This window comes from Panthera onca, chromosome A2, assembly GCF_046562875.1.
Source record: "Panthera onca isolate mPanOnc1 chromosome A2, mPanOnc1 haplotype 2, whole genome shotgun sequence".
Classification (NCBI taxonomy): Eukaryota; Metazoa; Chordata; class Mammalia; order Carnivora; family Felidae; genus Panthera; species Panthera onca.
The window spans coordinates 115,396,154-115,409,823 of NC_138340.1; the positions used below are offsets into that span (position 1 = coordinate 115,396,154).

The 13,670-nt window shown below is 39.0% G+C and overlaps 1 protein-coding gene across 4 annotated transcripts in view; it reads right to left on the reverse strand.

Moving 5' to 3' along the window:
* IGF2BP3 (insulin like growth factor 2 mRNA binding protein 3) overlaps positions 1–13,670 on the reverse strand; it is a 154,480-nt gene that overhangs the window by 30,122 nt on the left and 110,688 nt on the right. For all 4 annotated transcript variants that reach the window (XM_060632712.3, XM_060632711.3, XM_060632714.3 and 1 more), the window contains exons 6-8: positions 6,639–6,920; positions 2,500–2,634; positions 1,116–1,238 (exon numbers count right to left, since the gene is read on the reverse strand). In XM_060632712.3, coding sequence (XP_060488695.1) covers positions 1,116–1,238; positions 2,500–2,634; positions 6,639–6,920 — 540 coding nt within the window. The remainder of the gene's footprint in view (positions 1–1,115; positions 1,239–2,499; positions 2,635–6,638; positions 6,921–13,670) is intronic.

Sequence of the window (13,670 nt, forward strand, 5' to 3'; positions counted from 1 at the left end):
ACTGAAAAAGTGTATTTCTCATCTCTGGTCTCAACCCACCTCTCCCTGCCAAGCATTTTATATTAGCTTTTTTCTAATAGCTGCTTTACAATAGCTTTTAAGATTTTTTTCTCTCAAAACCCTCTCATTTTGGGGTGTAAAATTCAAGACACTCTGTGGGGTTTTTTTTGTTTGTTTTTGTTTTTTACAATCAAGCAGGACTTTCCTATTTCCTACCACTCCCTTCTTTGAAAACTCCTTGCTGCATGAACATGCTGCCTGTCTTTCCTTAGCATTTTTCCTTAGTTCATCAATCTCCTCTCACCTCATCTTTTTTGGGTACTGTGATGTAAAGAATAGTTACCCCCAGAAAGGGAAACTTTTCCATACAATTTCAGAGCATTCATAGACCCAAGGTGTGACAGCCAGCTTCCAAGATGACCTACTCCCCAGTGGGCCCAGTCCTCTCTCACACTGAATAGAGATGACCTGTGTCAATTATACTAGAAAAATGATAGAGTGTGACTTCTGAGGCTGTGTTATAAAAGACATTGTCACTTCCATCTTGCTCTTTCTTGGATAATCCACTCTGGGGGAAGACAGCTACCACTGTCCTAAAGACACCCAAGCAGCCCTGGGGAGAGGACCATGTGCTAAGGCCTCACATCAACAGTCAGCATGAACTTCTCAGCAACATCAAGTGACCCCAAGCCAGAAACACCCAGTTAAGCTGCTTCTGCATTCTTGACCCACAGAAACTAGGTGAGCAATAAATGTTTACTATTGTTTCAAGCTGTCAAATGTTGGGATAATTTGTTACACAGCAGTAGATAATAAATTGGGTTACTTATTTCAACTGTGGGAGTAGTGATCAGTAAATTTGACCAAGACTTCAGCTAGAAAGTATGAATGTAAAGTATTTAGTGCTTTCTGCCTCTTTAGGAGGAAAAGATAATGCTTTCAATATGGGTTAGAAACAGATAGTAGGTAGATTAAGTTGGAGAAACAAAAAAAAGTATGTTGGTACAGGGTAGCTCAGACTCCTGAAAGATGGGAGCGGCTCTGTATAATACACAACCCACAGCTTCACAGTGCTAGAAAAATTTCTAACTCAAAGAAAGCAAGGCAGCACTTACGGAGATATCGTGATTTTAGTGTCAGTGTCTTGCTCAATTTTTTTAAGATTTCTTCCTTCCTTACCAATAAGACGGCCTACAAAGTTATTATGGGCTAAAATCTTCAAGGGAATCTCTTCTGTGCTGTAAATAAAAAAAGAAAAAGGCCATGCAATCAGGAGAAGTAAACCTTCTCTTGGGTAAAAAGACAATATCCATTCATTACACATTTACTTCTTACCTACGATATAGGAAGCATTATGCTAGGTTGAGTTTAAAGTCCACTGACCTCCATTCTAGCAATGCATGAATAGAGGGGGCAAAAAAAACAGTAACAAGTATTGGAAGGTAACTTTTAAAACCATTTTCTTCCATGCATCTCAGGGAATATCTTCCAAGGTAGACTCTGTTAGCTCATTGAAAACACCTCTTACTCAAACCAACATCCCTAAATCCCCAATACCAGAACACAATGTACAAATGCAAAACAATAGGATTTTATTATAAATTGTGAACTACATTCCTAGAGATACATGCACAATTTACAGAAGGAAACAGAAGAAACTCAACGGTGGTTACTCTTTAGGGGAAGAGTATAAGAGCACGAAGGGGGGCTTTCACTTTTCATTGTGTACCTTTCTGAATTTCCAAGTGATACATATCACTGCTGAAAAATATCACCGGCATTATCTGGATGGTGAGCCTTTCCGAATTTTTTTTTTTTTTTTAAAGAATTATGAACTTATAACAAAGCTACATGTAACATCTTACAACTAAAATACATTTAATACATATTAAAGGTCCCTACAAATTAAGTGCTAGTGATTAGGTCCCCAGGCTAACTCCAGTACCTTAGTCAGCTCTCTCCTTTTAGGAGAGTGTTGTACTATAAGCTCAAGTGGCATAGAACCTAACCTCTGTTCAAAGTTCTTGTGGAACAGGCATTTAGAGTTTCAACCTCAAACACCCAAATAAATCTCCAGTTTGCCTTAGCACAGGATTAGAGATTTCTCCACCTCTATACTCCCCGCTGCTGCAGAGTAGGGCTGGGCAGACAATAAGAACAGAGCTCCCATGGGCTCCGAGTAAGGGAGTCAGGGTTTGAGGCCCATTTTCGGTAAACCCCAAGATTTCTTGGTTCTCAGGTGGGTTTCCTATCCCATAGGTGCCTTCTCCTACAGCTAGACTCTCCCCATTAATACCAACCACCCCATATCCAAACATGATTGAAAATAAAATACTTAAAAGACTTCTACTTTATAACCAACTCAGGAGTACCTACCACCACAGCTCTTCAGGACAGCACTGCCCTGTTTGTTGACAATGCCTAAGAATTCTGTCATAGAAGTCCAAAATAAAGCAGCATGAATATCAACCTCTTCACAGCTTAATCCTCTTTACTCACAATTTTATATCTTGAGCTTCCTTATGCATAATCTCCAGAATAGATTTACAAGCCGCAGAGGTCCCTTCAGGGGTAGACAGGATAGTAATGGACTTCTCAGCAGCACCTGCATTCTCTTTACGATGGACATCGATTCTTACAGTGAGCACAAGGAGAAAAGGAGAACTGTAAGCATGTATTCACAATTACAGAGTCTGGAATATCAACTTCAAAGTAACAGGAAAGCAAACTAGTGGAGCCACTCTGGCGAAGAGTATGGAGGTTCCTCAAAAAACTAAAAATAGAACCACCTTACAACCCAGCAATTGCACTATTAAGTATTTATCCCAAAGGACACAGAAATAAAGATTTGATGGATGCATCCTAATGTTTGTAGCAGCAGTATCAACATTAGCCAAACTAAGGAGAGAGCCCAAATATCTATCAACTGATGTAGGATAAAGAACATGTGGTATATATATACACAGTGCAATATTACCCCATCAAAAACAATGAAATCTTGCCATTTGCAATGACGTGGATGGAACTAGAATGTATTATGCTAAGCGAAATAAGTCAATAGACAAAGACAAATACCTTATGATTTTCACTCATATGTAGAATTTAAGAAACAAAACAGATGAATGTATGGGAAGGGGGCAGGGAGATAACAGAGGGAAACAAACCACAAGAGACTTTTTTTAAAAATTTTTTAATGCTTATCCATTTATTGAAATAGAAACAGAGCACGAGTGGGGGAGGGGGAAGAGCAGAGAGAGAGAGACAGACAGACACAGAATCCCAAGCAGACTCCAGGCTCTGAGCTGTCAGTACAGAGTCCGATGCAGGGCTCGAACTCACGAACTATGAGATCATGACCTGAGCCGAAGTTGGACGCTTAACTGAATGAGCCACCCAGGCGCCCCATGAGAGACTCTTAATGATAGACAGCAAACTATGGGTTGATGAAGGGCGGTTGGTGGGGGATGGGCTAGACAGGTGATGGGTATTAAGGAGGGCACTTGTGGTGATGAGCCACAAGTGGGTACTGTATATAAGTGATGAATCACTGAATTCTACTCCTGAAACCAATACTGGACTGGTTAAAGTTTAAGTAAAAAAAATAATTTAAAAAACATGTTGTGAAGTTACAGCTACCAACACCGTAAGAGGTCCTTCATCTTACATGAAAGAAGAAACAATACATATGATAAGGTTTCTGGTTTGTTTTTTTTTTTTTTTAATGTTTATTCACTTTTAAGAGAGAGACAGAGGGCAAGCCGGGGAGGGGCGAAGAGAGAGGGAGACACAGAATCTGAAGCAGACTCCAGACTCTGAGCTGTCAGCACAGAGCCCGATGCAGGGCTCAAAACCACAAACTAAGATAGTGGCCTGAGCAGAAGTCAGACACTTAACCGACTGAGCCACCCAGGCACCCTAGGATTTCTCTTTTAAAGCTACCCATGTTAGCAGATACAAGGAATAAGTCCTATAAAGACAGATTCCCAACTTAACAATACTTCCAGGGATAAGATGAAAGGTAACCGCCCCCTTTTTAAAAATGTGCACGCTTATTTTTAATTAAATACAAAGTGAGTCTTCTGTCATTTAAGAAGTACAAGAAAGAAAATTATCTGAAAAAGTGTGTTTGGGGAAAATTAAATACTTGTGAGTCCCTCTGGCCATTCAAACACTAGAAGAGCTACACAACGCCTGGCCTTAAGAACGGCTGCTTCACCACACCAATAACATCAAGGTTTGCATTTCATTTTTCTAAATGTTTGAAACCTGAAGATTCATCTCTGAATTAAAAGGGCAATGAGTAGGTGGGGTGATGGGTGAGATAAAGGAGTAATATTAAGAATATATTATCATGATAAGCACTGAGTAGTGTATACAATTGCTCAATTATGGTACTATACACCTGAAAATAATACTGTAGCTTAATTATACTTAAATTTAAAAACATTTCCAGAACCTTTTAAAAAAAAAAAGGCAATGTAGAAATTAAACAAATAAGAGCTGTCTAGAAATAATTTAAAAAAATATCTCAGGTTAAGTCCCAATCTCAGGAACTATCTTTCCAAACCACTATTTCAATTCCCAATCACTGTTAAGTATTGCTTATGTTCTAGTAGGTAAAATGTTAATCTAGTTTATTTCCACCCATTCACCCGTGTTAAGGATTACTAAACTCTGATCCTCTGAGAGAAGGGAATATTGCTTTATAGATCAGGGTAGTCCTCTGAGACCATTCCAGAAACAGAAGATCTAATAATGACTAGTTTCAATGGCCAAGAGTTAATTAAATCCACTGGCAGAACTCTGCAAATGAATCATCGGATATAACAAAAATTGCTTCCCTTCCCTTTCCATCCTCCATCTTCCTGCCTTAATAAAACAAACAGTTCAATTTAATTCATAGAAGCTCTTTCCTCTGACAAGGAAATGAGTAGCTTTAAAAGAATAACTCTAATCTGCCCCAGGACAAGGAAGGGAAACCATTTAATAATTAGTTTCTGCAGGTAACAGTGGATAAAGGAAAGCAAGGAGCCCTTCCATTTCAATATTAAAACCAGGCAAATTTAAGATTAAAACTTCCCCACTCCCAACATTATGAAGTCAAAGACCACTGGTTTAACACAAAGGTTACCAGTATCCCACATTTCCTGCTTCAAAGCAGGGGGAGGGAGGGCAGGATCAGACATCACCGTGCAGGTAGAGTGGGCATGCAACCCCACCAAACACAGCTCATTTCGCTTCTGCAGGAGAAATGAGTCAGCTAGTTCAACACTGGCATGGTGCTTGCGATAAATATGAACATCCTGTTAAGCTCAGGGGAACAAACATACATAATCAAGACCTACATAGTACCATAGCTGTACTTTCAGAGAAAGACTGCTTAACTCCATGGACCACATACAATAAAGTCATTTTCCTTACTTTACTTACAAATTTAAAACGCAAAATCATCCATTCATCTTCGTAGCTGGTCCAAGGACATTTCCATTTCCATTGTTGTGTACAATGACACAGCCACCTCTCTCCAGTGCACAAACTATGGCAGCCACTGTCCCCAGAGAGGTGCTTAGTGCACTTTACAGAACAAGGGGTGAGGACAGTTCATTGTCAAGCTCTTTTGGGTCAAAAGATCCACATAGAGCCTAACAGGATGGTTAATAAGCAAATCAACATATAATGCACTGAAACTTTTAAAGACTATCTTAGATGTATTTTTTTTTTTTTAATTTTTTTAACGTTTATTTATTTTTGAGACAGAGAGAGACAGAGCATGAACAGGGGAGGGGCAGAGAGACAGAGAAGGAGACACAGAATCAGAAGCAGGCTGCAGGCTCTGAGCCATCAGCCCAGAGCCTGACGCGGGGCTCAAACTCACGGACCGTGAGATCATGACCTGAGCTGAAGTCAGACGCTTAACCGACTGAGCCATCCAGGCGCCCCTCTTAGATGTATTTTAAGGGCACTAAATGTAATTTACATACAGTCATGTCATTCATTTGATAAATATGAGAGTCTTCTACCTAGCAGACAATGTGCTCAGCACTGGGGCTACCGTCATAAATAAAAACACACAGCTCTTGCTTTCTACTCCTGCAAAGCTAGCTCCAATGTTTAATGGACAATCTCCAATCCCTTAAAATTTGCATATTAAAACTATCAAATTAACATCCTAAAGAATAAGCTAATCCAACCACATGGCTTAATTATGGGATAAATTTGGAGCATAAACTGAATGATTCTTTACCGACATAAAGCATGATTGAAAAACTACCTCTGTACTGGACCCAGAAAATTACTTCCAAAAACACTGAAGGCAGGTATCACTGGGGGTAGGACTGGGGACAGGGATAGGGGAGTAGAGAATAGGCAAGTAGTGGCCCTTTTATTTGCCAGTGCCTCCCTCATCAGAAGTGGATTAGGTATCATTTGTTTTCCATTTATGTGTGCAAATTTGAAGTTCTCTTTGAGATTAAGGTTTTGCCTCAGATTATCAAATCACAAGGTTTTTCCAGATTCCCAAATACTGTACAAGGAGGAATCATGGCCACACTCAGAAGGACATCAAGTACCAGAACTTACTGTTATTAAAATTCAAAGGGGAAAATATTAACATCCACTGCAGCCTCACCAATACTCACTTTGACTGAGTCTGTTTGGTAATGTTCCGAATGGTGGCACCTTCTTTTCCTATGATGGCTCCAACAAATTGGGTAGGGACCAGCAGGCGCAGAGGCAAGTCACACGGTTTCTGCTTGGAGATGGATCCTGGAGATCCCTGCCTCGATGAGCCCCTCTGCCCAAACCCACGACGACCCCGGGGCTGCTGTGAGGGGTTCTGCTGGGCAGCCATTTCATCAGGGATGTAGGCCACTTTCAATGTGAAGCTCTCCAACTGGAATCCATTTAGTTTGTCTAAAGCTCTGGAAGATGACAAGGAGCAGAGTATGGGAAGAGAAATTGAGTTATATATAAACCTTTCAGCAAAGCAATAACCATCTCTTTCCACTCTGGATTACCACTTCTAAAAATTCTGAACAAAGCCACTGAGCGAGTAGTAAACTCCAAACACATACAATCCAACCCCCAAACACACAGACACACGCACACGCGTAGAAGACCAAGTTTCCAAAGGGAACATATTTGCCACTTACCAATGAAAAATAGAAAATAAAAAAGGTTAATCAACAGAGTTTGATTAAAAATGGTATTACCGGGGTGCCTGGGTGGCTCAGTCGGTTAAGCGTCCGACTTCAGCTCAGGTCATGATCTCACGGTCCGTGAGTTCAAGCCCCGCGTCGGGCTCTGGGCTGATGGCTCAGAGCCTGGAGCCTGCTTCCGATTCTGTGTCTCCCTCTCTCTCTGCCCCTCCCCCGTTCATGCTCTGTCTCTCTCTGTCTCAAAAATAAATAAACGTTAAAAAAAAAAAAAAATGGTATTACCCGTGAGGTTAATAACAGCTTATGAGTACCTAAATTTCAAAGAAGTGAGTGGACAGTCTTTGTCTTGTCTGGTTTTTCCAAATCAGAATGGAAAAGATGTTAGAAATATGTACATCCCCCACTTCACCCTCTTGAAAAACAAAAATATTAAAACATTTTAAGAATTGCAGGACAAATATCCTTAAAGCACTCATGGGAGACACATACAAATTAATACTTAGGCTAATCAGTCAGTCAATAAATTCTCAGCAGTTCATGAGCAAGTCTGAGAAAAAAGCAGTTCCTGACCCTGTGGAATTTATGATCTGATTTGCGGCAGAGGCAGGGGTGCTAGTGAATCAAAAAAAGCAAATGAAGCTGTTTTCTACTTTATCTATCTATCCATGCATGCATCCATTTACCCACCCATCTCTCTATTTTGAGAGAAGCTCTACTTTTTTCTTCATTTTTAAACCTCATTACAGAAAAGTACCCACTCTTAAGCATACACCTCGAGGTGAATGTACATATCCAGATCCAGAATTAGGATGCACCAATGCCCCAAATGCCCCACCAGGGCATTTTTCAGTAATTTCCCCTCCCCTAGATTTCTAACACCATAGATTAATTCTGCCTGTTTCAAAATTCTATACAAGTAAGTACATATGAGTACACGTTATATAGTATCATGTCTCGCATCTCATGAGACTCATCTACATTTTTGTGTTGTACCTTACCTATTTTCTAAGCGGATAACTCAACAAAAAAATTGATAGAAAAGATATGGCCAAGATTTCAAAAGCACATAAATACTCCTAAGAATATACACTCCCCAGTATACAACAAAATTAAAAACAAAGATCCCACACTTTTTCTCTAGGGTTACTTCAAATTCTTTGCTCAGATTCTGTCCCAATGGGCACGGAGTTCAGCCCTGGCAAGGGAAAAAACAAAACCAAAGAAACAGGAATGAAGCAGTTTCTCTCTAGTTGCCCAGAGTTATCATTTCTGGTTCACATACTGCCTTCCTTATCTGCAGATTCAGTTTCTGACGTGAATGGAAAGGGGGAAAAAAAGAAGAAGATGATGATCCTAGCACCAAAAAGGGCACCAGAAGCACGGAATTGCAAGATGGGCCTACACAACCAGACAAGGCATGCTGCTTGTTCTCAGGACCCAGAATTTTGCCCTCTGTTCTTACTTGAATCCCCTGTTTCATGGCTATCCCACAGTGCCTAGCACACGAGTGAACTCGTAAGAGATCACAATCGAACAGAGCTTTGTCTGTCCCCATCACCACCACCCCCCACCCCAGACACTTCCCAGAATCATTGTTAACTATGATAACATCTGCAAATGGACCAGTACTTTCCATATGTTTATACATGTGTGTCTGTGTTCAGTGCCCTCTTTAAAAGCATAACTGAACCTGAAACAAATATAACTTGGTAAGTCAACTATACTCAAATTTTTAAAACATCTTTAAAAAGAGGTAAAAATTTCCAATTTTAAAATAAGTAAGTACTAGGAGTATAATGTACAACACAGTAACAGTTAACTGTGCTTTTGGTGTATTTTAAAGTTGTTACAAGAGTAGATCCTGAACATTCTCATCTCAAGGAAATGTGTATGAGATGACAGGTGTTAGCTAATTTACATTGGTAATCATTTCATAATATATTTACATCATTGTGCCTACACCTTAAACTTACACAGTGCTGTAGGTCAATTATTTCTCAATAAAACTGGTAAATAAGAAAATTTATGAATTATACCCACAAATACACACATACATATCTGAACACACATAGAAGAAAGAACAGAGTGTGGCTTCTAGATTATCAATAATACTGCGCATTCATTTTTTAATTAAAAATTACTTTAAAATGCCTACAAAGTAAAAGCATAATTGAGTTAATATAGTTTTAGCTCTTGCTTTTTTTCCCCAAATACAGTATATCTTAGAATATTTCTCAGTGATTTCTATTTCACAGGACATTCTTTTCTTGAGTTTCACAGGCTGATGGCAGGTTCACAGCACAAATTCTTTTATCAATGCTTTTGTAACAGAACCTTAACACATTGTTCCTTTCCTTCTCCCTCTCCTCTTTTTTCTTAAGGAAAATGTGGATTAAGGACCATAAAATATTTTGGTTATTTCTAAAGGATTACAACAGCTGAGAAATTTTATGAACAATTATGATGTAAACTTATAAAAGTTGGAACTGCCCAAGTTTCAACCAATTAGGTATTCATTCAAAGCAACTTTAAACCTTTTCAAAGGCCATGGTAAAATAGATCACTGAAGGTTCTTAAAACCTAAGAGAAGCTGAACCTAATGAACGAATCAATGATATCTATGGGCAAAAGGCAATATAGTTTGCTGTAATACCCTTTTTCCCACTATACACTTGAGTATTGCCAGCTTCAGAAGAAAATAAGTAAAATTTGTGGAAATAAGTCAGTAATGCTACAAAAAAAGGTAAAGAATTGATTTTTGGAGAGAGAGGACCATACAGACATAGACCCCTTCTCTAATGGGGCTAAACAGATGTGTGTGTGTGTGTGTGTGTGTACATATATATAATATATATATTATATATTATATATAAATTTATATATAATACATATATTTTATATATATATATATATATATATATATAAAATATATGTAAATTACCAGCCACTTCTAAGTATAGAGCTATCTATACTTGTATGGCCCCCAAGAAACCACTCTCTCAACTTAGCAGAAAATAACTCCCAAACTTCTATGTTTTACTTTAAAAGGAGATTTTTCTCAGAGGGAACAAGAAAAATTCTCTCACTCAGAAAGCCAGACAGCACAGGGCTCCAGTAAATCTGTGTACGGCCTAGGTCTCAAACACTCCAGACTCAGACTGCTCCCAGCAGGGAGCATTCAGCACATACTCTGTGTATCCTACTGTCTAATTGCCAACTAAATAGAATCCTGGACCCCTCAAACCACAGTGCTCCAAACTTGGACACAGCCAAAAAGGGTTAGGAGTAACCTAACTGTGAGCAATGGCTTCCTTATGATTAAAGATTCTAAGTGTTTGAATTTTAGGTCAACTGCTGTCGTCTTTTTATGCCTGAAGTTTGAATTTCAGCTATGTCATCTGGTGGTCTGCCGAGTCCATGGGGCCAACATTATAATATTTTCACCAAACCTACTATATATGTAAGATGTGTGATAAACAATTATCATAATTATTCAAAACACATGTATTTCAGTTCAACTGAACTCAAAGATGTTTATCCAACAAGTACATTACTCAGGATCCTGTTTCCCATCATTACAAGACTGCTCTGATGTGGTTTTAAGGGTTATTCAGAAGGTCCTAAGTAGTTTTGCTAGCTGGTAGCACTTAATTGTATGGATAAAAAGTTTACCGGGGTGGGTCACAGCATAGAGCTGAAAAGACCATGAGAGAGAGACTAAGTGGTTTAAGTCAATGATGAGGAAGAGAGAGAAAGAATAATTGAGGCCCATAGAAGTTCATCTTGTCCAAAATACATACAGTTCTGAGCAGTACAAAGGAAGATCGACCAGGGACCAGAATTCTATTTCAACTTAAACAGTAAGTAGCCAAGTAACTTGGAAAGGTCTTTTTCTTGTTTGGCATTAGCCTTCTCGCTGACAAAACTAAAAGATTAGATTTATGGTCTCCTTCAACTCTAAAATTCCAGACCTCACTATTGTATATCACACAGTTCCTAACAAAATGAGGTTTAGCTGTTATGAAAAAGTCACACAGTTCTGTTTTTTCCTTGTAGCAAGAATAAGAGTTTGAGGCACAATTCATGAATAATTACTACACTTTGGGGTGCCTGGGTGGCTCAGCTGGTTAAGCATCCAACTTCAGCTCAGGTCATGATCTCACAGTTTCGTGAGTTCAAGCCCTGCATTGGGCTCTGTGCCGACAGCTTGGAACCTGAAGCCTGCCTCAGATTCTGTGTCTCCCTCTCTCTCTTGCCTTTCTCCTGCTTGTGCTCTCTCAAAAATAAACAAACATAAAAATTTTTTTTTTGAATTACTAAATATCTGGTAATAACATTGCAGGGATGCAACCTAAATATTTATCTGCAAAGGCATTTATTACTAAAATGGTTCTAAAAGGGGAAAGGTAACTGCAAGCAACCTAGATGTGCAGTAGAGGACTAGATACATAAGACTGCAGCAGGGACAAAAATAATACACAGAGATTACAAATGGTATAAATACAGTTAATGGCAAGACAATCTGCAAAACTCTACAAAATTACCTTTGTCACTTTTTAATTAAGTTAGGACATGGGACAATGTCTACTAAACTTGATGGCAAATTTAACAGTGTTATCACTGAATGGCAAAATGACAAGAAATTCCACTGTCTCACTGCTTCATCAGTCATTTCTTTTCCCAAAACCTTCTATTTACATAATTTTCATAAAGATAAATTTCCTCCCCCTTAGCCATCAGTCATATTATTTCAAAAACTCCTTCAAATGGATGTAAAGCATCTGCAATGACAGCTTCAAACTATAGACTGTATTCCTATTCTCTAACAAACAAATAAACATCAGAAATAAGAACCCTAGGAGCACCTGGGTGGTCAGTCGGTTAAGCATCCGACTCTTGATTTTGGTTCAGGTCATGATCTCGAGGTTCTTGAGTTCACACCCACATCAGGCTCTGTGCTGACAGTGCAGAGCCTGCTTGGGATCCTGTGTGTTGTCTCTCTCTGCTCCTCCCCTGCTCCTGCTCTCTATCTCAACAACAACAACCAAACAAAACAAACAAAAACTTTTAAAAAATCCTAAAGAAAAGAAAGCATAAGAACTAAATGCCTACAAATTCTGAAGGGTTATTTTTTTTTGTCACACATTACAAACCTTCGAATAAGGTCTGTCCTTGACTGTGTTATCTAAGTGTCTCCAGAACACAGAGGAAATAGGTGATCTAGAGACCCAGATCTAGAGATCTTAGAGCTTGTCTTGCTCTAAGGAACAGTACTAAAATATGTACTTCTGTTTTTAATGGTTTTTTAAAAGTTTTCCTCATTTTTTACCCATTTTAAAAATTATTTTAACGAATCAGTAAAGACTTAAGATTAAAACAAATATATGTATCTCCTAGTAATGTATTAATTATTAACCTTCATTTTTCTTAGCCAGAAGGTGGCAGAGATTTCCATGTTAAATTTTTAGAGACATAGCCTTACTGAAGAATCCTCTTAAAAGTGGCAACCATAGAGGTTTCAGTAATAAAGAGGCAGTCACAGACCTTTTTCAACCAGGATGCGAATTCCTGAGTGTCGGTGGCCAGTTCTGTTTTGGAGGCATTCTGTTGGTTTTTCTCAACAGCCTCATTAGCTAAGGACTGTAATTATTCCCCCTTTACAAGATTGGGGTGAGCTCAAACAGATTAATCTGACCAGAGTCACAGCGAGAAAAGTGGTGGCGCAGAGTCCATTCTATGGAACTGGACTCCGGAATATATCCTCTTAGCCTCTGTGCTCTACTCATACCACATAAGCACATCCCAGTTACGTGGACTCTGAGTAACAGATGATAAGGAAAGAAGTCAAATGAGATTATCAATTCAGCTCTGATTACCTGAAGGTGTGAGCTCAGATGGCTGCCAAGGAAAGGCTGTGGAGAAATCATGCCAGGCTAGTGTAAGCAGCAGACAGTCATGCTAGAGCCCAGAGAGCAGGCATCCAAGGTTCAGTGGGGCCAGTCCTAGAGGGACCAACCTTCCCCAGCTCAAACCACTTCAAGCTACTCTAGAAGCAACCCAGAACCAGAGGGCTGAATGTGAGGTCCTGTTTCCTGGGTGCCTATGTGCCAGGCCATTTGATGAGACCATTTTCTGTAAGTATGATGTGCATATGCATGAATATATTTGGTTTTTGTCAATTCTCATGTTGCAGCTGAGAAAACTAAAGATCAGAGAAGGTTATAGTCAGAGTCCTGTGACCCCAGAATCCATACTTTCTCCATTATATCCAATGTCTCTCAAATAAAATTCTCACAGAACGAGAATGTACTCCACATCTTTTTTCAAAACTTACTAAAGAAGTTTAATAGACAATCTTCACAGCATTGCTTCACAAAATTGGTTTTGTCCATTTTTTAAAACTATTAACTTTCTCTAAATACACAATTGTTTTCTAATTCTCTTTGATTTCAGGAATTCTTGATGGGGAGAAAACCCAATATCTTATAAAGAAACTCAACTTGGTCAGGAATT